Below are 26,004 nucleotides of genomic sequence, written 5' to 3'. Positions count from 1 at the left end.
CAAGTAAAATCAATTTGTGTTTATTACTGATTACTGATCTTCCCAGAAGTCAGTTGTGCATTAGTCAGGCAGTGCAGATGTGTGGTTCATGCCACATGGAAAGAATTCATTATTAGCAATGTACGGAATTTGCTGACAACAGGAAAAATATAAAAATTGACTAGACTTTGATCTTCAGAACGTTACAGGCGTCTGACTCACATCCGGTTTTATTTTGAAAAGAAGAACCACCGGAAGCTGCACTATTTAATCCACAGTGCTTAACGTTGGTGAGGTGAGACGCTGATAGAGAGGAGCACAAACTCAAGTTAAGTGGAAGGGGTTGAACCGAGGACGTGCGGTTTGCTGGCAAAGTGGCATCTGTGTGAGGAAGTCTTCAGCTGCTCTCCGGACACTCTGGACTTCATACAAGCACCGAGTCTGTCTCACTTAATCCGGATTCTATCCTGCTTTACAGATCCTGAAACCATGAGGACAAACGTGTGGATTTACAAAGCTTTGGTGTGTGTTGTGGTCACTATATTGGATACAGGTAAGACATGGAGAGCTGTGCTTCCCTCTCTGGGAGATGATGCATGAAATATGTCTGATGTAATTTTAAAAATATCTTCTTTCCCTCTAGAAAAACAACAAACAGAAAATGAAACAAGTTACACAAGTGGTGGAAATTATATCACTCAAATTTTCCATGTTTAAATTGGATTTTTAGCTGCCAGGACCTGACTTAAATCAGCCTACTTAAAAAAAATATATGCACTATTGTTTATAAAGACTCCGTTTTTAATTACTGTACGCTACGTGACGCAGACGGGCATTAAATGAACTTGTTAACAAGCCCCAACTTGTTCCGCTGATTTGGCTCCCTCTGTAAATGAATGATACTGATGATTGAGCTTTGGAAAAGAACATACTTAAGGCATTTGTAGAAATAGCGATAAATTGTCGGCAAGCAAATACATTAAAAGAATGCATTTGCACAACCTAATTGATCGACGAATTGGACGTGCACTAGTTTGCCTTAAAGTAGAAAATCGTGCCAACGCGCTGGTTTTGAAGTGCATCTGCTCATGTTACTGCCTTGTCATTAAACCGTTAATATAGGTCGTAGTAACCGCAGCCATAGTCACTACTGCATCTGTTGGAGTTCATGAGGTGCACGTTTGCTTGTAACGTTGCGGCGAAGTCAATTAAACGCATCCAAAACGAGCTATGCGCCGCTTTTTCTTTGAGCGCAGATTATTTGGTGGTTACAGATTGTACCAGTTTACATCCGCCCCGCTGACATGTTACTGAGTAAAGCACTGAATCCATTTACCACCTCCAGGGGTGCCGACCCTGACCTTTGACCGCCCTGGAGTTGGGGAAAGTAAAATGCCCTCTCCGGGCTATGGTGTTCGTGTGTTTGTGTCCCCGTAGAGAGATAGGGATAGAGAAAAGGTAGGTGTGTGCGTGTGTGTAAGGGATGAGGGGTAGATGGCTGGGGGTGGAGGGGTAACATCTGGCCGAGCCCAGCTTCACATTTTGCGCTCTCTGAAGCAGATGTAATGTCTGCTTAATTCCCAGACAGAGGCGTACCTTTAACCTGCTACTTTCCTGTTGTCCTTATAACACAGCTTTCCCCAACACTTCCTTAAAAAAGGTATCATAATTACATTTCTGCAAGGGGAAGCGTGACTAAAACATTTATCCAGCTGACACTGAAGTTCTTTGCTCAAGGGCACCTAAGTGGAGGTTTCTGAGGAAGGTGAAAGTTCCAGTCATCCACCTTTTCCTCTCTACATTTTCCAAGCCAAACCAGGGTCTCAAACCTGCTCCTGCAAGCCATTCCTGCCTCTTCCCATTAAATCTCACCTCTCTCATTCTCGCCCATTAAGCACATTTTATTATAATCTCCGACTTCAGCGAAATGCCCGGGATCTGGAGATAGCAGGAGTCGGACGGCGAGGAGAGGAAGAGACTTAAGTGAAATCTAATTGAGCAGCCTGGCCAGACATCAGGGCTGGAACAACACCGTGATGAGTGCCAGATGTGGTCCAACGGAGCCCAAACATTAATAACACGTTCTCCCCGAAAAACCATTTTCAACCACGAGGAACCTCTAAACGCTCCACAGTTTACAATATCCTAAATACACACACGACGTCCTGCGTCGGATCTTGGCACAGGAGCATGTAGCTGTAACTCAGTAGCATGAGATTTCCCTTTTTGATTTATATCGCACTTGCCCCTAATTATAAACGGAAAACTATTGTAACCAAACACATACTGCGTCTAGAGACGTTGCTGTAACGCTCAGAAACAACATTAATGGTATAGAGCTCCGTTCTGAGGGATTGGCCCTTATTCTTTTTCCACAAGGTAGAAATGAATGATTTGTATCGCAACAGGATTTGAAGTATGTTTTTGTCCTGCTTTTGATCCCACTTTGAACACATATACATTATGCCATGTCTTTACATTGACACATCTCTTTTGATGTACCTCTCAAAGAACTGTCTCAACAAAGGCCTATGAATAGAACAAGAATTCCTTATAATTCGTCCAACTTCGACAGCTATTCATTATTCCATATACCGTATGTTTTCTAGCTTGTTCTGGATGCCAATAGCCAATATTGTAACAATTAGCAGATAAGATCAGTAGTATCAAAGCTTTCCTGCGTATTGTTTTGTTCTCTAAAAATAAAAGTCGCCTTTGTTGCTTAGATTAAAGAAGAAACACTTTCTCATCTGTTCAGGAATCATTAATGCAAGTTATAGACGTGGATTTCTGTGGGAATCACAGATAATAAAACAATAAAACTCTAGCATTGCACATGCCGCAAAGCACTAAAAGATGTTGACAAAAGCTGTTGTTCGGCTCTTTCTGAAAGCAGTGAAATATGAGATATGCTTTTATGAGTATCAAACCTCCAAAGGAGGCACTGGAGCGCATCAGCCTGTTGGATGGACATCATTCTTTTGTCTTGGCTTACTTCACAGCTCAGCATCCACTGTTCATTTGTCAGGCAGCATTTTTAAGCTAAGCTTTGATCCTTCATACTTGTTTTCTGACACTTCAACTAGTCTGCTACTAAAATTACACCAACACAATACAACAACAATCTAAGAAATGCTTCTTTCATATTTGGTAGGAAGCTCAAATTCTGTTAAAATGTTGTAATGCTGTGTTCCAAGTTTCCAAAAAACATTGGGAATCTGACAAATCGTCATCATTTCACCGCTCTCTGATTGATGATCAGCATTGACAATAGCAGATGAAATCTTGAGGGACGTTTGGTCATATTTCAAGATAAAACAACATATTTGAAAAGCTAACATTGATATGCAACCAGGTCCTGAATAACAGTTAGCTAGCTAACATTAAAGTTAATCAGGAGTTAACGCCTTTTCTATCTTATTTTTTTTATACTATCCAGCAGTATTGATAGCTAGGAAGTGGCTAAATGCTAACGTTACTTTCTAGCTATCAATACACAATAAGTCAGGAAGACATTTATTCCTAGCTAACAGGAAACATTAGCTATATAACATTTGGATAGGAACTGGTTTAATGCTAACGTTAGCTGTTGTTTACCAGTAGCAAATGAGTCATCAAATATTTTGTTTTAATTTATGGTATGGCCTGTTGTCCCGGTAGATTTCCACAATCTACTGTCTTTTAAGTTTTTCCTCAATCCAGAAGCGTTGTCAAGCTAGCGATTTGTCAAGCTATCAAATTCCCAGGCATTTTCAAGCTAGCGATTTGTCAAGCTACCGAATTCCCCTGCATTTTCAAGCTAGCGAATTCCCCTTGGTTTTTAAGCTAACGATTTGTCAAGCTAGCAAATTCCCCTGCGTTTTAAAAGCTAGCAATTTGTCAAGCTAGCAAATTCCCCTGCATTTTACAGCTAGCGATTTGTCAAGCTCGCGAATTCCCCTTGGTTTTTTAGCTAATGATTTGTCAAGCTAGCAAATTCCCCTGCGTTTTAAAGCTAGCAATATGTCAAACTAGCAAATTTCCCTGCGTTTTCATGCTAGCGAATTCCCCTGCGCTTTCAAGCTAGCGATTTGTCAGATTCTACATTTATACGAATGGCAAACCATAAACCTCACAGCAGTACAACATTAAAAATGAATTTGAGGAAAATGTCAGACGAGTGAATATGGTGAATAGCTAGATAGTTTTGAGGGGCTCAATACTTGCCCAATTATGTTTCAGTATGTTTCCGTAGTGCAGTTGCTATCATGTCAACAACCATGGGGCTAGAAGCAAAATGTAGCTAAAGGATGCTTTTATTGACTGCTGGCCACCCGGTTGAATCTATGACAGTGAAATAATTTCATCTTCGCTTCACTCCATCCATGCCAAGATTCTGGGACCGGTGTCCATGCCTCCTGTTGTTCTTATATTGAAACCACCAGGTGAAGACTCTGGGAAATATTCTAATGTATTTGACTTCTACAGCGACTTGACAGCAACAGTGAAATGTTTGGCCATGTCTCCCAGCATCTGAGTAATGGTTGATGCTTTGTCAGTGAAGAAGATGCGAAGAAGACCACATGATTTTTTAGACCTTATTATGTCTGCATTTGCCTCGACTTGACAGCTGACAGTGTAGATACAGCGAAGAAATGGGAGAGGCTGGGAAACCAAACCAAGGAAGACACCACCATACAGTATGCGCCAAGATTTATAAGATAACTCAAAACTGTCCACCTTCACTGTCAAACAGGCTGCCTTCATGGGCTCATTCAGTCCGTGAAGAAGCGGTTGTGCAGCCTTGACACCTTATGGGAGTGAGGTTTAAATGGAAAGAAGCCAATGTTCATGCAAGACATGCAAGCTATCACATCATCAGACAACTTTAGACAGTTGAATGATGGAAAGATAGGTCAAGTAAAGGGTTAAACACCCTACATTGCCAATATATAGGACTATATCCATGCTGTACTTGGTTGGTGCAAATTCCGAATAAGTTTCCTTCTTAATCGCACAGCGAATCTTAATTCTTTACCAAAAACCTGCAGATTGTTAGTCTCATGTTGTGTCCTCATGTTGCAGGTTTTTGTAAAAGGACTCATCACTCATTACAGAAGTATGAAAAGACCGAGAATCACATGCTGGTCTGCACGGACTGTCCGCAGCGATCTATGGTACGAAACAGCCGATCACAGGAACACTGCGCCCGCAAGTGCAAGAAGGTGAAGAAAAACTTCAGCTGCAGGTGAGCTACTTTCTCTTTCCCTCTACATTCCATCACATGGGTTCTCCGCGGCCTTCCTCTTCTCCTGCGCCGATGAAGTATTTACATATTTTTGGCTGTTTATCATTTTGGTCATCTCTCAACTACTTCCCGTGTGCTTCCACAGGGCTTTCAACTTTCAGCGGCACAACAGGAAATGCCACTTGCTTCCTTTTGACCGTTTCACCCACGGTGTGCAGAAGCAGGCCAACGTCAACTTTACTTTGTATGAAAAAAAAGGTACGTTTTTAGGAAGCTGAATCATCCAGGTGTTCAGATGCAGAGAGGGATTAACACAGGCTGATTGTTATTCTTCTTGAAAACGCAGGTTGTATGTCTTGTGTCGGGCTCCCGGGGTTTTTAAGGTCCTCGGTTTTTCTGTTGACACAATAAAAGCAACCAACCTCCCTCACCCCCCTGCTGTTTAATCACTCCAGTGGGAAGAGGCGCGTGCATAAACATGTAGCAGACTTAAGTGGGGAGTAAACAAAAAAACTCATTGTTTACAGTCTGAGCGCAACAGCTTTTCTCCACTGCAGGCTGTGGAATCTAGCACTTCAGAATTTACTGCAAAATTTACGGAAACTCCCCCCGGTGACATTTAATGAACTTTAGGGAGTTGTCTGTTTTGGGAATAACACACGAGCTGGGACATAATAAAACGCTCGCTGTAAAAACGACTTATTGACCATACATGGGAAAATATATTCCAGGTGGTCAAGGCAGGGGACACAAATCAACTTTTAATTGACTGATCGCTGTATAAATTGGCGCACAAAGAGTACACAGGGACAACATGCTTAAAAAAACCCCCAACAGAATGTTTTCAAATGCTTCTTCTGCCTTTGCTTTTACTTAGATTATATAAGGGAGTGTATCATCGGCACCAAGGACAACTACAGAGGCAGGAGGTCTTGGACAAAGTCAAACATCACTTGCCAAGCTTGGTCAGATAATAACATCAATGAACACACGTAAGTCCTCTCCTTTTTAATTAGAAAGATTTTTGTAGCCTAGCTTGCGTGCTACAAAGATAGAAGGTGTTATTCACTCACTTCCCCTCGTCAGATTCCGATACATTTGAACCCGCAGCCTTCAAAGCCTGCCTTCTACTCTTTATGCGTCCACCACCTTCCTGGATGCGCCTTCGCTATGTCTCTGTGTCTGATATTGAACAGGCCTCAGCCCTTGATTTATAGATGCTCACATCATCCTGTTGCACCTCAGGGGTTAAGGGACTTTGGAGGCTCGGAGGCGAGTGAACGTTTAGCCAAACTTAAGTCAGATTTCTTTCAACACATGCAGGGATGTCCTCTCCACTGAGGTTTTTTTTTTCCTTCTGCACTGTCGGCCATCAGGTGTATCCCAAAGATTTTTTTTTCCACAGGCTCCACGCTAGGAAAGATCAGTGAATTTGTGATGACGGTTCTGTGCCAGGGTCTCATTAGTGGGGCTCATTAGTCACAAGATATTTTAACTGTGGCAGGGAGGGGGTTTGAGAGACAGAATTATAAAAGTTTGAAGTAATGCAGAGTGAAAAATAGACAGAAGGGAGGTAGAATGAAACAAAGAGAGCGCGCAGATTTATAGACTGAAGTTATTTACTGTCTGTTGTCGTGCTGAGCTCACAGACATACTGATAGAAAATTCCAGCGATTACCACAATTAAAACACATCGCAGTGTTGGTCTCCCTCCCCTCCCCTCCTCTCCTTTCTTCTTCCCTTCCAAGAAGCAAGGAATACTTTGTCATTGTTAATTTGACACACGGCTCCAGTCCCCCGTCCCACATGGCGAATGTAGCATCCAGTAACATCGCCCCGGCTTGTCAGCAACTTTAAACTTTCAAAAGGGTCAGAGGGAGCTTTACTTAAGGGAGATTTAGTGCCACCGGGAGGTTACCTAACATGGGACCGTCCCGCTGTGTGAGAATTACCGCCGTAATGAACCACGCACCGTTTGAGTTTCAGGTAACTATTATTTTCACGCTTGACCGACCGCCATGGGGCAGGGGTGATTTCTCAGGAGGTTCCCTTCCAGGAATGGGACTTCCACCTGTTGTCTATATTTAGTGTTTGAACCATGGGGAAAGAGCTGTGGACTGATGCCCGGCCAAGCACGGAGAATGGAATGGAATAAAGCGTTTCGCTTCACCTTAAAGATAATGCATAACATTGAAATTATTTATTGATTCCCAAAGGGAACATCTTTTACGATTCTTACACTTCAGGACACGATCAGCTACAGAAACACCTGCAGCGTCTTCTCATAAAGAGTTAGATAAGAAGATTGATAACACTCTCGTGTCTGTAAAGTAAAAATGAAGCTACCCAAAAACTAGCTTACCTTAGCTTAAAGACTGGAAACAGTTGCAAAGGAATAGCATGACTTGCATGCAGGTAGCTTTTTAATGCAGGTGCAGGTTGGTATGTCTTCTTACTTTGGGGAGAACCAATCCTGTCTCTAACAGAGCAAAGCTAAGCTAAGCTAACCATTTCCTGGCTGTAGATTCATATTTGACTTTCTGAAAGAGATTGCTTCTCACATCACTCTTGGCAAGAAAGTAAATATTTCCAAAAAATAATTGCTTTCACTTTAGCGTCCTGCTTCCAAAAATCATTATGTCTTAAGACTCATTAAGTGCCTGCGTGCGTGCTTTAATCTGTTAATAATTTTTCCCTTGGATGCACGGCGTTGATGCATGGCCACGTTTGTTCCGTAATCTCCAGGTGCATGTTGCTCGACATTTTACAGCAGTTACTTCAGCTCTAGATTTCAACTTTAGTGATATCCAACATCTCGCCAATATGCTTTCTCGCCGGCCCAGGGAGCGAAGCATGTGTGCACAGTGTCTGCCTGCGCTCCGATGGGAACAGATTTTGGCAAGGAGATGAATAACTGGCCAACATCTGTTAGCGCAACATTATTATTGCTAACTTGCTCCCATGCCACGGCCTTTTTACGGACTCTGACCAGATGCAATCCTTTCTTTAAGTGAAAAACCTTGTAATTCCATTTATAAATTAAAGATACTGTATTGTGATGGAAACATTGTATGTTGAGGCTGTGAGTTACACACAACAGATGTGAATTTTAGTACTTGACAGACTGCTGCATTGAAGGGGAAGTGTTTTGTCTTTGTTTTATCGGAGTGAAATGTTGCGGTTAGTCTTAAAACAGGCCTCTTTTATATTTTATATTTGTCCATAGGTGGGACTATTATCTGTCGCTTCCCCTTTGTTTCTCTTTTTGGCTACATTAAATGCCTGGGATCTTTCCCTACTTTGGGGTGAATGATGTTGTGCATTAGTCCACAAGCCTTCAGTAAGCCCCGGGGCACAGAGGGGAGAGCAGAACAGAGTCCCCCAGGAAAAGAGGCATTGTCTGGGGTAGAGTGTTCAGACAAGCTGCTGACGAGAGGTCGTCTCTGGTTCTTCTTGTCTCTCCTTTATTCTTGTTTCTGTATCATCAATTAAACACGGAGCCCTTGCCTTTTTCTCTCACTCCATTATGCTCACTTGACTTTCTTTTCATCCCTCCATGCCCACGACTTTTTCTTCTGTCTTCTATCTCTGTCTCCTTGGGTGGGAGGGGGGTTGCGGTCAGCATGGATCACGAGTTGCTGACATGCCCGTTTTTCATCATCCTTCCCCCGGCAGAAGACAAATTTCACACACTGTCCATTTAGCACGGGGCTCCCATGGCACCTCCCCATTGTTACATTCCATATGTTTGGTCTAGCCAGGTTCTTTCTCTTACGGTCTTACAGTCGCTCGTTCACGCTGACGTGATGCAGCCGTTGACATGGAGGGATTCGGTTTAAAACGTGTTCAATGGCTGCCAGCAAAAGACCCGCTTGGGCTGCTCCAAGTGGTTCGTAGCGTTGTTCTGTGCTGTTGGTGGTTACTGTGCTGTGACAGAGTCTGGCTGCTTCACACGTGAGGGGATATGGCAGGAATCAGTAAGGCGATCATGCAAAAGGTGCAAATCTGGAGAGTCGAAGTGTATTAATGACATACTTTGCATACGATTTCTTTGAATGGTCGGGGTCTGGGATTTAGATTGTAACCTGGTCTCACTGGAATTCCTCAGAATGCGTCTGAATGTAAATGCCTTTTGAATTTATTTGGCTTGTAACTAAGAGCACGAGCAGGCAGGTACGCTTCTGTATACACCACTGGAGCAGCCAAGTGTGCAAGTACTCCCTAGAATTTATTTATACAGCTTACAGTATCAGTTAACACTTGCAATAATGTGTGTCCACTCCCCTGTAGGTTTTATCCTGATAGGTACCCGACGCAAGACCTGAGGGAGAACTTCTGTCGGAATCCCAACAACGATCCTGGTGGTCCGTGGTGCTACACCACTGACCCCAACGTACGAGCTGAGGAGTGTGGAATACCCAAGTGCTCCGACGGTAGGAATCTCCCAAACGGCATCCGTCAGCAATAAGATTTGGCTCAAATAACTCAGAAAGAAGCCACTATTTCAGAGGTGTTCTCATGTGTTTCTGTTGCTTATAAGATCCCACCCTAGTCTTCTTTACATGCTCCCTCTGGGTGGCTTCATATGAACCCTCAAATTCAGCTCCTTTTCTACGCAGACGACACACAAATCTACTTACCAATCTAACCTAATAAAACCCCTTCATAACGGGGGGTTTCTAGCTGAATGACAGCAAATATGAGTTCTTGAGATCTTTTTGCCCCTCACTTTAATATGGCTTGAATTGATAATGGCCTTCTTGAACCCCTGGCTTTCCAATTTAAAGCCCTCTGCTAGAAGTCCTAAGCTTATTCCAAAAGGCGACTGGACTCGGTTGAAGTTCTTGAAGACGTTTCACCTCTCATCCGAAAGGCATCTTCAGTTTCCATGAGAGGTGAGACGTCTTCAAGAACTTCAACCAAGTCCAGAATTGCCAGGTCATAGAATTACCATAACCTGGATGACTGAGAGCCCTCAAAGACCTGCTAGAAGAACTTACCTTAAACTAGACCTCCATGTAAAAAGGGGTTTCCAATCCTGTTTTTATGAACTCTATATTATTTTCTTTGTTGGCAGAAGTCTGTATGACATGCAATGGGGAAGACTACCGGGGCAACATGGACCATACAGTGAGTGGCAAAGAGTGCCAGAGATGGGACTTGACAAGGCCTCACAAACACCACTTCCAGCCCAAGAAGTAAGCTGCAAAACTCATAATCGCATACTAACCTTTCTCACGGACAATGCTGAACACACCCATGACAGATGCTTAAAGAAATGACGCTAATACTCAGGAGACGTAGACCTCACCAGTTGTTATGACTTATTTCCCTCCCTCTTATTTTCTTTCCTCCCTCTGTCCCGTCTGCCTTCTCTCTCAGGTATCGGGACCGAGATTTAAGGGACAACTACTGTCGTAACCCTAATGATCGTCTTCGTCCCTGGTGCTACACCATGGATCCCAAAACTCCTTGGGAGTACTGCAACATCACTGTGTGTGGTAATGGTAAGAGCCTACAGTATATACTCTAATCTGGGGATTGGGTTTTGTGGACAAAGTCTTCAACAAAAAGACCAAAGTGTTATTTAACTTTGATGACTTTGTTGCTTGTTTTCATACCATCTTGTACCCTTGCAAGCTTCTAACAGCATGTGATCTGCACTTGGAAATCCATTCAAAGATTAAAAACTAAGTGTTGACGATCCCTTGCTTGGTTTTTGAACAGACAGCGGTTTGGTACTAACAGCTGGTGGTTTGAGGAGGCCAGGGGGTTCGTACATACAGGACTTTGGTGGTTTCGGGTTAGTTGCAGTGAGCTGAGTAAAAATGCCCCTCTTCTCCCCTGCAGAGTCTTATAAATCTTGTGTTTACCCGGCTGGGTGTTTCATGTGGTGCTTGCCTTCAAACCCTTCTACCTCAACAAGAAAGAGTAAATAGGTTGTTTATAAAGGGGGGGTCGGGCTTCAGAGAGCCTGAAGTGTTTTCCAAAGACCACTGACAAATGACAAGGGACGATGAAATGTTACAATAGCGCCTACTATAGAGAGATCGCTCAAGATAGCTATTTTAGTAGTATAAAAAATCATTATACAAATGAATTGAAGGGACAATAGAGAGGAGAAAACATCATGGATGCAGATGCTGCCATACCAGGCACAAAGGGTGACAGAGTGGTTTGATGAGTGGAAAATGATGTGAATCATATGTTTTGGCCTTTACAGTCACGAGATCTCAATCAAATTGAAAACCTATGTCAGGCCTTGAGGACTGACAGCATTCTCCACCACCATCATCACAACACTAAACAATGGCATACTTTCACGAAGAGTGGTGTTGATCCCTCCAGTGGAGCTCCAGACTTACTGAGAAACTTTTTTTTTGCAACCAATCTGTGTATTAATGTACTTCTCCCTCGTGTCACTCAGAGAACCAAGGTTACGGCAGTGACCTAAACTTACTTATCTCGAGTTTAAAGCTTTTAAATTTGAGGAGTAGAGGCTTTTTATCCTATTTTATACCACTTGACAATATATATTTTTGTATCTTGGACTTACAAAACAGGCAATGTGAACACTTTGTTTTTATGAAAATTGGAATGCCCATTTTTTTTTGTAACCAGTCTAATGTATCAGTACTTTTCACTCGTGTCACTCAGAGAACCAAGGTTACGCCAGTAACTTAAACTTATGAGTTCAAAGCTTCTAAATTTGAGGAGTAGAGGCTTGTTCCCTATTATACCACTTGAAATTATATATTTTTGTATCATGGACTAACAAAACAAGCAATTTGAACACTTTTTTCTGCACATAGTGAAAATTGTAATGTCAATTTTTCAAATTTTTTTGACATTAAAATGAAAAAATTCTTGGTTAATCTTAACAAAAATCTAAAAAATAATCAATAATGACAATAATCACTTGATTCAGCCTTAATGTTTTAGATATACTTATTTTATTGGATATACTTAGGCAGATGTTCTCAGCTGGTCTCGCCTCAGGACAAAACACGACCCAAATTTCTGAAATGTTTTAACCACTCAAAAGTATTTAATGAAACATTGTGCAGTTGGAAACATCACAGTATGTCAACATCACAAAACACAACAGTATAATAGCCAGTGCATAAGAGGAAAATACTCCCTCTACAATTGATTTAATTAACAGCCTTTTTTGAACATAAATACATTTAAAAAGTGCAACATAATTATAACTACTGTAGGGCTCATCAAGTTTCATGAATGAAATGTAAGTGTAGCTGGATACATGTAGTGTGAATAAACTGCACCTCATAGGAAACTGATGTCCTTCAAAATAAAAGCGCAACTTTTTTTTTTTCACGCACATCTGTGACCCACTTAAAACAGCTCCGCAGCCCACTTTTCGGTCCCGACCCACCAGTTGAGAACCATGGTACTATGGATTTAACAATATAACCTCCCTTGAGGCATATCACATTCGGCAGAGTCCGACAGAGTTGTGGTTTAGGAAACGTTTGGCCTTCATGTTGCACAAAATACGGAAGGCAAAGCAAAAAAAATGGAAGCCAAAAAGTGGTCACGCTATAGGTGAATTTGTCCTCTTTGAAAGCACAATGAGATATTCTCACATGTGCAGCCATAAACACACAGATCATGTCTCTTTGTCTCTGTCAGACACATACACACATGTACTGAAGAGTACATGTTCTGATTTACAGCGAGGGTGGGGAATCTGCATTTGTCCAGATGTGTGCATCCCTCAATGCCTGCCCTCAGAAAGATAAAAACCACTGACCTGTACAACACAGTGCACAGACACTGGCATGCATTACATCAAGCCAAAGAATCCCTCTTTTCCATCCGCCTTCTCATTTCTGCTTCAAAACATTCCCCTTCCTCCTCCATCTTCTCCCATCTCATCTGTCAAAGGCTAAAGAAACAGAGACAGAAATCCGGAGGGGAGAAGTCGCTCCCAATGTACTGCAATCCCCGCGCTGCTGAAAAGCGAAATTCCTTCTCAAGATGTTTGGAATAGTTTTCCGGTGGATAAAGTTGCCCCAGCCAGCCCGGGGTTGGTTGTGATATCTTTGATTTGACTGCAATAAACAAATTCTGCAGAAACATGTTTAAATGTCAAAGCTAAGATATATCCGTAAACAGGATCGGGTTCCAGCTTTTTCTTACAACAACTTGTGACATTGTGTGCTGTCAGCAAGTTAAATACCAGCGTATTGTTTTGTTGTGGATATCCCTACGTGCAAGAATGTGGGGCACCAGTGTTATGAATACACAGAAAGTTTCCTATCGCGGCTGAGACAAGGGGGGAGTGCTACTGTTTTTGATCATCTCTCTCTAGGTTAAACATGACACATTCTTCTGGGGATTAATATCTCTTTCTCTCCCTCCCTCCTTCCTCTCTTTCGTATATTTTCCTGTGCTGTACTTCTCATGCTGATGCTCACTCTTACAATTTCTGTCTTTTATTTTTTCCCTCTGCAAGACTCGGACTCAAGTGAGGACACAGATGTCAATGTAACAACATCCTGTGTCCAGGGAAAGGGCACAGATTACCGAGGCACAATGAATGTGACTCCAGAGGGTGTGACATGTCAGCGCTGGGACTCCCAGTTTCCCCATAACCACTCGTTTCTTCCTCTGAACTTCAAATGCAAGTGAGTCATCCTTCTTTCGTGGCCCCTGACAGCTTGGATTCAATTCTATCTGCTGTGTCAGGGAGGTGATTTGTTCATTTTGTGCATTTGACTGTTGAAATGCCAAAAGGCAAGAGATGAAAGTAAAAGTCATCGTAGTGTTGCTGTAAAAAGTGCTTTCATCAGCACCATCATTTAAATTGTAGTCTCTGTATGTGTTATAGAGACCTCAGGGAGAACTTCTGCCGTAACCCTGATGGTGCAGCATACCCATGGTGCTTCACTACGGACCCTAATCAGAGGAGAGCCAACTGCACCCACATCCCCAGGTGTGATGCTGACGCCACACAAAAAATAGGTAAAATACTGAATGACTTAAATTTAAAGACACAGTGTGACATTTTGGGAAAGGAAAAATAATACCATTCTCAGTAAACATGTCGCCAGAGCTAGCAGCTAGTTAGCTAAGACTAGCAGAAAACTGGAAAAAGAGCTAGGGGTTAGCCTGCTAGCCTGTCTCTCAGGACCTAATATTACTAATTAACATGTTATTTCATGTTTCTTTAATCCTCACAGCAACAGAAATGTTAAAACAAGAAGTTGTGTGCTGTAACTGTTTCTGGGCAAGTAGCTAAAGTAGCTAGCCTACAACAAAAACTCCAATAAGTTACGTTACCTTGCCAAGAATTTGTCTGGTACCCTTAGGGAAACTAAATAATATCATTTTACAAACAAGATATAATGTAATAATCTGTCATGTTTAGAAGAGTTTGAATTTTGTTACCTTAAGACAGAGCCAGGCTAGCTGTTTCCCCAGTTTCCCGCTTTATGCTAGCTAACCTAACTGGTCAATGGCTCTAGCTACATATTTACGCTACCCATGTGAGAGTGGTATCAATTTTATCATCTACCTCTCAGCAAGGAAGAGAATAAGCGTCTGTCCCAAAATGTCAAACTTTTCCGTTAAGACTACCAGAGTGACTTCTAAGCTTTGAACTTGAAATAGCTACGAAATGTTAATGCGTTCTGTCGACTAATATGATTGAAATGGAGAGGTAAAAATGCTTTAAAAGCCCTGTCATGCCTCTGCAAAGTGCTCCCGTAGGACTGGGCCACTTGGCAGCATTCTGTCCAATGAATTCCATGTCATGGAAGAACTAAAACACCAGACTTTGGCAATGGTTCTGGCTGTCATTTCCCATGATTCTCTGCTTTACATTCGCTGTTAGACCACACATTTGAAACTGCAGCCAGACTGTTAGTTACCTTAACCGCTCTTCTGACTCTGGTTAAGAACAAGAGTTTCATTTTTCTATTACATTTGAGAACCAGTAACAGAGGCCCCTGACACTAAATTGATCCAAACCACAAAGAGAGGCCGACATTTTTATCTTGATTATGTTATGTTTGCGTCAATGAGAAAGACAGCCACTAACAAATCATGTTCAGTTCCATGAGTATGCCCACTTACTAATTGCATTAAGGTATTTATAAAAGTGCAGTGCTCAATATTCTAAGCACCTCTGAGACAATTTCACAAGATCTTAAATAACTTTTTCCTGTTGTTCCTCAGACTGTTATGAAGACAATGGAGAGGCATATAGAGGCACTTTATCCATCACGCGATCGGGGATTCCCTGTGCTGAATGGTCACATCACATAAACAGGTAAAAAATAAATTTATCCTGCATGTTGTTTTGCTCCTTCTATTACCACCCAGTCAGGCTTAAGCTGTGCTGAAAAACACTGAAGGTATTTCCTAGAGAGACATTCTTTTCAGCTCCGTTGATGAGTGTTTGTTGACAACTTAGCTCCCATTGCCCTGCGAAAATCCCTTTCATATGAATGAAGCTAAGCAGTGAAAACAAACAGCAAGAGGAAATCAGGGGTTCCTCAGGGGTCAATACCAGGCCCAATTATTATTCATCTAACTGACGAGAGGAAACCCTGGGGTGCACTCTGAGTGACCCATCCTGACGGAAAGGTTGCCCACTCCAGGTCTGCTTCTTCATGCTTAAGTCGGGCTGTTGGAATTACTTAATTTACAGGAATTTTAAAAGCCAAAATGGCACAGACAGATGGACATGTTCCAGAGCCGACCCCTGACCCCAGGAAGTGCTTTCTGAGGAAAGTAGATCAAAGCCAATCAGCTCCCTCGCGTCGGCTGCAGCCAGCGAGTCTACCCTGCTCAAGGTCAAGGGTCATCCAAGGAAAAACTGCTGAGAGCTACAGCTTGTTTAACATTCTCCTGGGAAGTGGAATTATCTTCACCGCCTGACAAATTGTTACCCATCGCTTAGCATTATTTTTCTGTGTGTGTGTCCAAACTTAGTAATTGCTATTCTGTGATATTTTTGATATCTGAGAAGATTACATTTAACTATCTCAATGCCCAAAGGAATGTTACAAAAAGGCCCACAATTAGATGTGAATTCCTAAAAATCTAGAGCACAGCCAAATTGTTCCATAGAGGATGTGGCTCCTGCTGGTCTGAGCCCTTCTGAATGCTTATGAGTGCATACTTTCATACTCCCATGAGCACTCTTCAGAAAAGTCTGTTTCCTTCTACAGGCTCTGTGCAGCAAATGCAGAGGATTCCTTCTACCATATGAAAGCCAGAGTTAGACTTTCCAGGCATGCCATGGTCACTTACAGTGTGCATGTACTGCATGCGCATGGACGTGTGTGTGACTGCCAGCATGCACATGCTTGAGTGTTTTTAAAGTGTGAGAGTGAGTCTTTATGAGACGTGGCCAAGTGTTGGTTCTAAAACACTGTGCAAAATAACAAATGAAATATGAGAATCTGTATTTGTGTGTTTTACAGTGGGGATTCTCACTCTACAGAATCCCATGAAGGGCTGGAGAAGAACCACTGCCGGAACCCGGACCGGGACAAACATGGCCCCTGGTGTTACACCAATCCAAATAATCGTTTGGTCTGGGACTACTGCAAGCTGAAGCACTGTGAGTGGAGTCAATAACCGTGTCTCATGTATGTCTATGTTTATGTGTGTTACGTCAGCCATAAATGTAAGCAGACCCTGAGTTCACCGAAGTAGAAAGGAAAAAACACTCATGTCTCTATGCAAGAGCCAACAGCTGATTAGCTTAGCTTAGCATAAGGGCTTGAAACAGCTTAAAAATCTCAATGTGTTGTTTTTCCACTTAAAGTTGTTCTACTTGTTTTAAATAGTGAGCTGTAGCAGTTTTGGTAGGGGGATATTGGTATCTTTGTGCAGAGGCTGGCCAACTGTTTCCCAGTTTCCAGTCTTCGTGCTAAGCTTAGCTAAGCTAAACGACTACTAATAGCTTATTTTTTATTTCACAGACATGAGTTTGGTATCAGTCTACTCGTATAACTCTCAGGAAGAAACAAAGCGTATTCCCAAAATGATATTGATACCTTGGTACAGAGACTGGCCAACTGTTTCTCAGTTTCCAGACTTCGTGGAAAGCTAAGCTAAGCTACGCAGCTGCGTATAGCTTCATCTTTATCTCACAGACATGTGTTGGTATCAGTCTACTCGTATAACTCTCAGGAAGAAAACAAAGCGTATTCCCAAAATGATATTGGTACCTTGGTACAGAGACTGGCCAACTGTTTCCCAGTTTCCCGTCTTCATGCTAAGCTAAGCTATGCGGTGGCTAATTGCTTAATTTTTATCTCACAGACATGAGTTTGGTATCAGTCTACTCGTATAACTCTCAGGAAGAAACAAAGCGTATTCCCAAAATGATATTGGTACCTTGGTACAGACTGGCCAACTGTTTCCCAGTTTCCAGTCTTCGTGCTAAGCTAAGCTAAGCTACGCAGCTGCCAATAGCTTCATCTTTATCTCACAGACATGAGAGTGGTATCAGTCTACTCGTATAACTTTTAGGAAGAAAACAAAGCGTATTCCCAAAATGATATTGGTACCTTGGTACAGAGACTGGCCAACAGTTTTCAGTGTTCGTGCTAAGCTAAGCTACGCGGCGGCTAATTGCTTAATTTTTATCTCACAGACATGAGAGTGGTATCAGTCTACTCGTATAAGTCTCAGGAAGAAAATACAGTGTATTACCAAAATGACCAAAGTGACATTGAACAGCTTACAGAAAATAAATTGCCATCAGCTGTGAAAAGTAGGAACACAAGGCTTATGGAGAAAAAATTAGCTGACTGTTGACTGGGTATAAACACACCTGTAGGGACCTGGCTGCATGAATCAGGTGTGGTTTATAAGTTCCAGTGGAATTTAAAGAAAAAAACGGGCATCATCCAAAGATTTGAAAGTCGTTTTTCTTCACTTTGTTCGTAATATGCTTGCTTTTAAATATGCTTGTTTGCAAACACAGGAAACAACTCCACTTGCGGTGTAAGTATAATAGGCTGTGAACTACGGTCAGTAGCAAACTCTGAACAAACAAAAACACAACAAATGGCAGATGTTTTGAAAAGAAACCCAAGGTGTTTGTTGAGTAAAATATTTCTCCTCATAAACTTTCACCATGTCGAGTTAAATTTACGACGTGCAAAAGTGCTGAAAGAAGATATTAAAGGGTCAAGTCGGGACGATTTGGTGGTGATCGTTACAGATCAGAGAAACCGTAATGGCTTTTGGGTGCAGTACAATGAAATAACACAAGTGATTAAGATTTGCAGCCTCGGTTGACTTCAACCAAAAACGTCTTTTGTTATACAGCCTGGCTGGTGGCTTATGTAATGTGTTAGCCGTGCTTTTGTCCAATCTTCAAACAGCAAACAGATGCAGGTCTCCGCTGAAAATCCTTCCATTTGAGAAAACACACCCGCAAACGGCTGGACTCAACATTTTCTTTGGCTGGTTTCAATCTGGCTGCATTAAAGAGCCACTTTCAAATGGCTGCATAATAATTTCCATAATATAAAACATGTCTTCCATGAAGTTCTTGAGGTCTAGAGCAAATTTATTTGCCACGGTTGCTGACTGTTACAGCCTACAACTTTGATTCCGATTGAGAGATAAGTTTTTATAATGTGAAGAATGGTTTCCTTTTCAGTGAGGTTTCATGCCTCGTGTGTTAGGCGGTCTGAATTATTACGCACTGCTCCTCTTACTCTTGTGCTTTTCCTTCTATCAGGTGAATCAGCTACAGTGGCTCCTTTAGCAAACCAAAGTGAGTATCCTTTTTGCTTATCTGGCTCAAGTCCTCTTATCTGTGATCTGCTTCCCTTTCCTTTTTGCTCTTACTATGACTAAACAAATCATATTTTCTCCTTGACCTTTGAAGTTTCAAAAACATTTTCGCCATTGAAATGTAAATCACCCACGTGTCTAACATGCATGTCTCCTTGTTTAGCTCTTACAAGGCCTAAGATATCCTGCTTCGTGCACATTAACACCCGAATCGTTGGAGGACACCAAGTGCGAGGTACAGACGGCAGCTGGGTCGTAAGCATTCAAAGAGAGTAAGTCATTATACATTCTTTTATCCCTTTTTTTATGCTTTTTAATGCGACTGTAGTTGTGAAAATTGTCTTCTGAAATTTTCCCAGGAAGGTTCATTTGTGCGGCGGCTCGTTGATCAGAGAAAACTGGGTTTTGACGGACCAACAGTGCTTCACCTCCTGGTAATAATACGACTTATTTTCTTTTAATCAAATCCTCATTTACATCCTCCCTTTCCTCTGTCTCTAACACATGTTTCTTCTCTTTTCACTGCTCCCTTTTTAATACTGTTTAAACTTAAGATGCAGGACGTATCCTGTTTACTGACAGCTCCCTTCCCCAGGTCCCTGACCTGAGATATGGAACAGAAAGGTCCGGCCTGCAGATCTGTTTAACTTATCTATGTCAGAGCCAATCATACACACGCACTATCTCTATATCTGCAGGAGTAGCTTTAAGGAAAATGCCCCTATCTCTGTATGTACTGTATGTATTACATATGGTGTGCATCAGTAGCTTTTAGCTGATATTTTTAGGCCCCTAAAAATAACACGGTGTGCTTTCAGACTGTGCTTCTGTCTTGGTCGAATTTGTAAGTCCACGTGTTGTACATTTGCAAAAAGGATCAACAATGAATCCCAATAAAACCTGGAATTTTATGCCAAGCATGTTGCATCTGTACACTTTTTCGGAGGCCTTTCCACTAACTATATGCACAATTTATTTAACATCTATATGTTGCATTGTAAAAGATTAAATACTCCCTTTTCTCAGCCCGTCTTCAAAAAGTGAGACTGCTGTTCTTCTGAGAAAAACTTTCTTTTTCACTTCTCTCGCATGATTTACTGTCGAGACAGAGTCCATCAAGGTGGCCTGTCAAAATAAAAGCATCAATGGGTCAAGCTCCAATAAAACTGGATCTTTCTTTTCCCATAATGCAACTTGATAGGTCCTTACATTGTCACCTTTCTTTCACTATCTTTACCTCTGCTCCAGTTTGTTTAAACTCTGCTGACATCATCACCTGTATTGATGGCTCCTTGAGTTTTAACACTCTCATGTTGATCATCAGTGTTCCAGACCTCAGGGATTACAGCGTGCAGGTCGGTCTGCGCCACCTCAATGAATCCTTAAACCACCCGAGGCTGCGCATCTCCCGCCTGATCTGCGGCCCGGAGGGATCCAACCTGGTCATGCTGAAACTAGCTGAGTAAGTTCTCAATAGTTGTTCACTAAGTTTAGATCCTACTGTAAGAGCATGAATAAAGACTCTTGTATATTTTTTTGTCACAGTCCTGCCCCTGTGTCAGAAGGCGCCTCCACTATTCATCTCCCAGTGAAAGAGTGTCACATCCCTGAAGGCACCAACTGCACCATGTATGGATGGGGGGAAACCAAAAGTACTGCCGTCTTTCACACATATGTCATGCCACTTTGCACTCTAACTATTATCAAACCAAAATAATGTCTTACAAGTGTATGTCTTTCTTTATTCAGATATAGGACACGATGAGACCCTGAACGCCGTGACCATGCCCATGGTCGATAACAACATGTGCACCCAAATCAAAGGAGATGCCGGGGAAAGCCGAATATGTGCCGGCGGCCGGAGAGGAGAAGGCATATGTGATGTAAGAAACGGATGAAAGTCTGCATCATGAAAAAGAAGCAACCCATTTACAAGGCAACATCGAGATATGTACTTTTCACTGGAACTACTTTCTGCTGAAGAAGTAGTCCCGATGAAAATGTTGAAAATGACCTTGAAGTTAATTGTTGTCCTGACCTCTGGCTATCCAGTTTTTTAAAAATGCAGTTGTTGCTTTTCACATTGTTTTGCATAATTTAATTATTTCACATGTAGTCATTTATTTATTTATTTGTTGTTATTAAGTTTAAGAGAGATATAGGATTAAGTCTAATACAATTCATGCTATTAATATATTTGATTATTTATCTAGACTTTTATTTTGATAGAATCTGTAGTTTTGCACCAGGTGACATGTATATATGGGTAGGTAATAGGAAGTAGGAATGTGGTGATTGGTCAACCAACAAAAATAAATAAATCAAACCAGCCACTGTGGCACGGGGAGAGTGGATCGTACGGGGGATCAAACAAATTGTCAAGGTACAGGCAAAAACACAATTTCTTTTATATGTATTCAACTTTTTCTTACAATCAATCAATGTTTCCTCTGGCGTGTCTTGGTAAAAAACCAATCCCCATTCCCGGTGCCCGCCCATCCAAGCTTACCCGCCCATATATACACGTCCCCCGAGGCAAAACTACTGATTCTATCAAAATAAAAGCCTAAATAAATAATTAAATATATTAAAAACATTAATTGTATCAAACTTCATCCTATATCTTCCTGAAATGAACTAAACAACAAATAAGTAAATAATTAAATGTAAAATATTCAAACTGTACATTGCATTTGGTTAAAAGTACCGTAAAATCTGGAATATAAGTCGCACCAGAATATATGACGCAGTTTGTTTTTGGGGGTATCCCAGAGGGAAAAAGATTTTCTATAGCTATTTATTAATAAAAACATGTATACAAGTTATTTCAACACTATTACAAATTATTTTTATTTCAAACACATTCAAAACACACAAATTACAGCCTACCATCTGTTTTCGCCATGTTGAGTTTGCAATCCTGCTAGCTAGCGGTGCTGTAGCTAGCGGTAGCTGGCAGCCTACGGTAACGCTGACTGTTGTAAGGGTGGCGGCTGCAATTGCGATCATGATGGTGCATGTCCGTGACGAAGCGTTAGCAGCGAGGAAAACACAAAACAGCACCGCGGCATATTGTAAATAGGAGACGATGTAGCGGATTGGACACGGAAACAGTTTAATGCGGCACCACTTAACAACCGGATAGCGCCATCGTCCGGGTAAAATATGGTAACACAACAACAAACATCTCTCTGCATTTTATACTGGTATATTGGTCGCACTGGTATATAGGACGCTGTTTTAAAAGGTGCGTCTTATACACTGAATTTTACGGTAGATGTTTCAACAATGAAAAGCTCAAATGTGGTAAATTACTTGCGAGAACTTACTTATGCAAGAAAAACAGCCATTTTTAATTTCTATGAACTCCCTTTTTAAGTATTTTATCGTCATTTTAAACATTTTGAATTTGGTGCAGTAAACATTTACAACGCTGTGGTTGTTCTTGTTAGCCTGCTGTCTCTGATGTGTTGCTCTCCACTCTCCTCTTGCAGAAAGACAACGGCGGTCCACTGGTTTGCCAGGAACATGAGCGCAAGGTAATCGTCGGCGTCAGCATCCAGAGGACGAAATGTGCCTCGTCGCAGCCCGCGCTGTTTGTTAACGTTGCCTTCTACTCTGAGTGGATATACAAAGTGTTCAGACTGTACCCCAATTTGCAAAGGAACTGATGGTGTGGTGTGAAAAACAACGCTTGTAATTGGAGGGGCGATTTTGGGCCAACGAATTCCGAGACCTCTCCAGCACGGACCACAGGGGAGCAATGAGGAAAATCACCTTATGGAAAGACGCCATGTTGGGATTTTTTAACGAGGACGAAGACTGGATAAACCAAACCCTTTACATGAAGACATCCAGGTTTTTAAGCCTTAATACCATTTTTTTTACCAAAGTCTTGGGCACATGCGCAGCATACTAATTGTATTTTGACATGTTCAGAGTTTCTGAAGCCATGCGAACAAAGACAATGAGAAGAACTCTTGTGACTCAGTATTATCTCCTGGAATTTACTTGAATATGGACAGATTCCAGTTCTCTGGTTGCAACATGAAGTCGCCTCCTGTGACGGGATTTCTTTATTTTTTTATGTCGAGCTGGACTGCAAATTTGATCTTTTTTTATCTCTAACACGAGTTATGTGAATGGAAAAATATTGCTTTATGTCAACAAACATACTAATCAGGTCATAAACTTTTAAGATTCCTCACAAATATCACACCAAACATGTTTGCAGCGAAAGAAAGAACAAAAAACTATGAAAAAATGTACATAAAAGGACATTTTAAGCATGAAAAACTCCCCTAAAAGTGACAGTGATTATGCCTGTAGCCTCAAGCTGCAGCAAAGGTTAAAACATGGCTTCCCATACACCACCAGTTCAGTATATAAAGTACACACTCGCTGTTTGGAAAGCTAACTGCAGCAGCCCTTGGCAAACCCTGCCGTGCTAATTGTGCGCAGTAGCTGGACTACCTTTTCCCCCAGTTAGCTGTAACTGTTAGTTTCCCCCCTGAGAGGGTCTAAGTAGGACTGAGCAGACTGCTCCAGATCTTATGCTAATATTTGTAGCATGAGAGAGAGAAGAGCCATGCCAAATATAACATGGCTATTTGGTCTCCAGTTTGGAGGGAACTTTGGCCCCTGGTGGGCTGTGTGTGGTCAGTAGGATATTTTATACTTTACTTTTGTTTCATGGAAAGTGACTCCTTATGTACATAACTGCAGATTTATTGAGTGTTTCTGCAGGGCTGTAAGATTTTATAGGTCTTATAGATCTGGATTGTGTTTGGTTTTCTAATGACTGATTGCTCTCTTCTTGCCTCTGATTGTCTTAAATATTTAAAGAGACAGGTCGCTTGTAAGTACTAGTTAGATATATTTATTTTTTTAAATAAGTAGATATCCTTTGGAAAGATTCTGATGTGATGTTTGAGTTTATTTTCTTTGTTCTGAGAGGAATTATGACCCCGGAAAAACAGGGCTGAATGACTCGCAGGTAACAGCCACACAAACATTAAATCACATGCTAGGTTACATTAGCATCTAAATTCAGGACTACTTGTTGCTGAGTAATAACATATATGCCCACAGTTAAACATATATTTATGCATATTTACACAAACACACATAGAAACAGTTTTTAAATAAGGTGACGCATGTATTATAATGATGTGTTTTCAAGTTAAAAGCATGAAAACAACTTTTACAACCTTTGTGATCTCCTCTCTCTCTCCTAAAGTTCCTGTCTCTCGCTATCCGTATCAATAAAGACAAAAAATAATCAGAAAATAAAATTATATAATTTCAAAATAAACGAGAGGAATATGTAGAAACAGGAGAACAAGTATCAGTTAGCTCCGCCAAAATACAACCAAAGAGAACAAACATTGTCTTTGGCTTCATGGCGACATAACCACTCAGAGGTCAGTTAGCTAGTTAGCCAGCTAGCTAAACCACAAGTATAACATATTTATTCTTACAAATATAGACGGTATAGGCAGCCAGTCGATGCCTGAGACAACTGTTAATGGCCTTCTATTATTTAACGTTTCATTTAGCTTTAGCAGCAGTGTATCTTACTCCTGTTTGTGTGGCTTCTACATGAGAGTTAAACATGGTTTTTATTCTCAGCTCAAAGACAAGTTATCTGAATATCACATCGAAAACTGTACATATGTACGGAAGCCTAGAGTGGTCATGCTTGCAACTCTTTTTTTTTATGCCGATATCTCAAAATGAGAGTTAATTACCGTACTGGTCCGATAATGAAAAAAACGAAAGATGATATTTTTATTTTAAGATAATATAGCACTAGAAATTATAGTGCCAGATAACTCCAAAAAATACAGTACAAATAAAATAAATACAAAAAACAACTCAAATATCAAGCGACTCTAGCCGGCTGCCACCCAGGACGGCAACAGAAACAGGGACCTTTTAAATAAAATCATGTTTTCAATAACTTTCAAATTAAACTGTCACATTTGAATTAAATAAAATCATTAACCATCGAAGTGAAGTGAGGTCTATGTATAGAGCAACCTTGACAAACTCTCCTCTCAATCTCTTGGAAGCAGCCGCTTTGAGGACTGCTGTACGATTTTCTCTGTTAGCATATGTTAGCTAAGACTGTTAGCATTTTTTAAATGGTCTTTTTAGGCTCGCCGTCTCTGGACATAACACTGTGACACCGTATTTCTTGGCTGCTTGACAGGTGTTTAATAACTCTGCTGCATTGATAACACTTAGCTTAAAATTAGCATCAGTTGTTGGTTAACCTGGCCTACTTTTGAGCCATTTTGTTGCGGACGATCACCGTGTCTCCTTCTTTCATCCCCCTGGTACTGTAGTTGTGAGCGACGGCTGGCCTCAGTCATGAGGGGTACATTCACTTTACAAATAAGTTGCGCCATCTACTGTTGAGAATTTATATTAGCATTTAAAATTTGACCCCAAATATATGACGATCACACTTTTTCAGATGTCTTATATTCGGACCAATACGGTGGTGTCAAACCCCATTTTCTTGGTATTACGTGAAAAGTAATGTAGTTACCTTAAGAAAACAAAAAGGCAGACATTGTTTTACATAACCAGTAATTTTCTTGAAAAAAAAACCAAATGTGTTTTGTGTAATTTTTGAGATCTGAAACGATTACTTATTATGCAAACCGGGCTGATCATGGCTTCCGTACATACAAACATTATTTGCTTCCCGTCAGTCATGTTGCCTCTGGTTTAAATGTTCCAAGACCGTAACTATCGCAATAAAATTATAACTGTGGCTTTAACTGAAACCGTCTCATACCTGTGTACGAGTTAAACCAAAGAGAAAGTGTATGAAGTCGCAATTTAAACCATTAAAAAAAGCTTAATTAACAGCAGTTTACAAAATAAAATACGGTAAACCAAATATCACATATACGTTATTGTGTTGTCTGTGTGCTCTTATGCCCTTTTAACTGTTATTTAATTGTACTTTTATGTAAATACGCATCCTGTAAATT

The 26,004-nt window shown here is 41.2% G+C and overlaps 1 protein-coding gene across 1 annotated transcript; it reads left to right on the top strand.

The window, feature by feature from the left end:
- The first annotated feature begins 468 nt into the window (after nucleotides 1-468).
- LOC138599475 (hepatocyte growth factor-like) lies at nucleotides 469-25,503 on the top strand. Its single transcript, XM_069671170.1, has 18 exons — nucleotides 469-532; nucleotides 5,044-5,206; nucleotides 5,352-5,464; nucleotides 6,084-6,198; nucleotides 9,497-9,639; nucleotides 10,284-10,404; nucleotides 10,589-10,713; nucleotides 13,686-13,857; nucleotides 14,043-14,194; nucleotides 15,410-15,503; nucleotides 16,663-16,802; nucleotides 18,942-18,977; nucleotides 19,161-19,269; nucleotides 19,357-19,431; nucleotides 20,322-20,459; nucleotides 20,543-20,649; nucleotides 20,747-20,880; nucleotides 22,492-25,503. Exons 1-18 carry the CDS (start codon nucleotides 469-471, stop codon nucleotides 22,666-22,668), a joined length of 2,178 nt encoding a protein of 725 aa, XP_069527271.1. The 3' UTR covers nucleotides 22,669-25,503.
- The last annotated feature ends 501 nt before the right edge of the window (nucleotides 25,504-26,004 follow it).

Source organism: Semicossyphus pulcher, unplaced genomic scaffold (genome assembly GCF_022749685.1).
Source record: "Semicossyphus pulcher isolate SPU_LCO1_2020_fin unplaced genomic scaffold, fSemPul1.0.p SCAF_20, whole genome shotgun sequence".
Lineage (NCBI taxonomy): Eukaryota > Metazoa > Chordata > Actinopteri > Labriformes > Labridae > Semicossyphus > Semicossyphus pulcher.
This window is presented reverse-complemented; position numbering and strand designations above follow the sequence as displayed.

Excerpts from the sequence above, each read along its gene's own strand:
- LOC138599475 (XM_069671170.1), top strand. The coding sequence starts at position 469 with ATGAGGACAAACGTGTGGATTTACAAAGCTTTGGTGTGTGTTGTGGTC. Across the intron at positions 14,195-15,409 it reads TGACGCCACACAAAAAATAG|ACTGTTATGAAGACAATGGA; the intron begins GTAAAATACTGA and ends GTTGTTCCTCAG. Across the intron at positions 19,432-20,321 it reads CAACAGTGCTTCACCTCCTG|TGTTCCAGACCTCAGGGATT; the intron begins GTAATAATACGA and ends GTTGATCATCAG.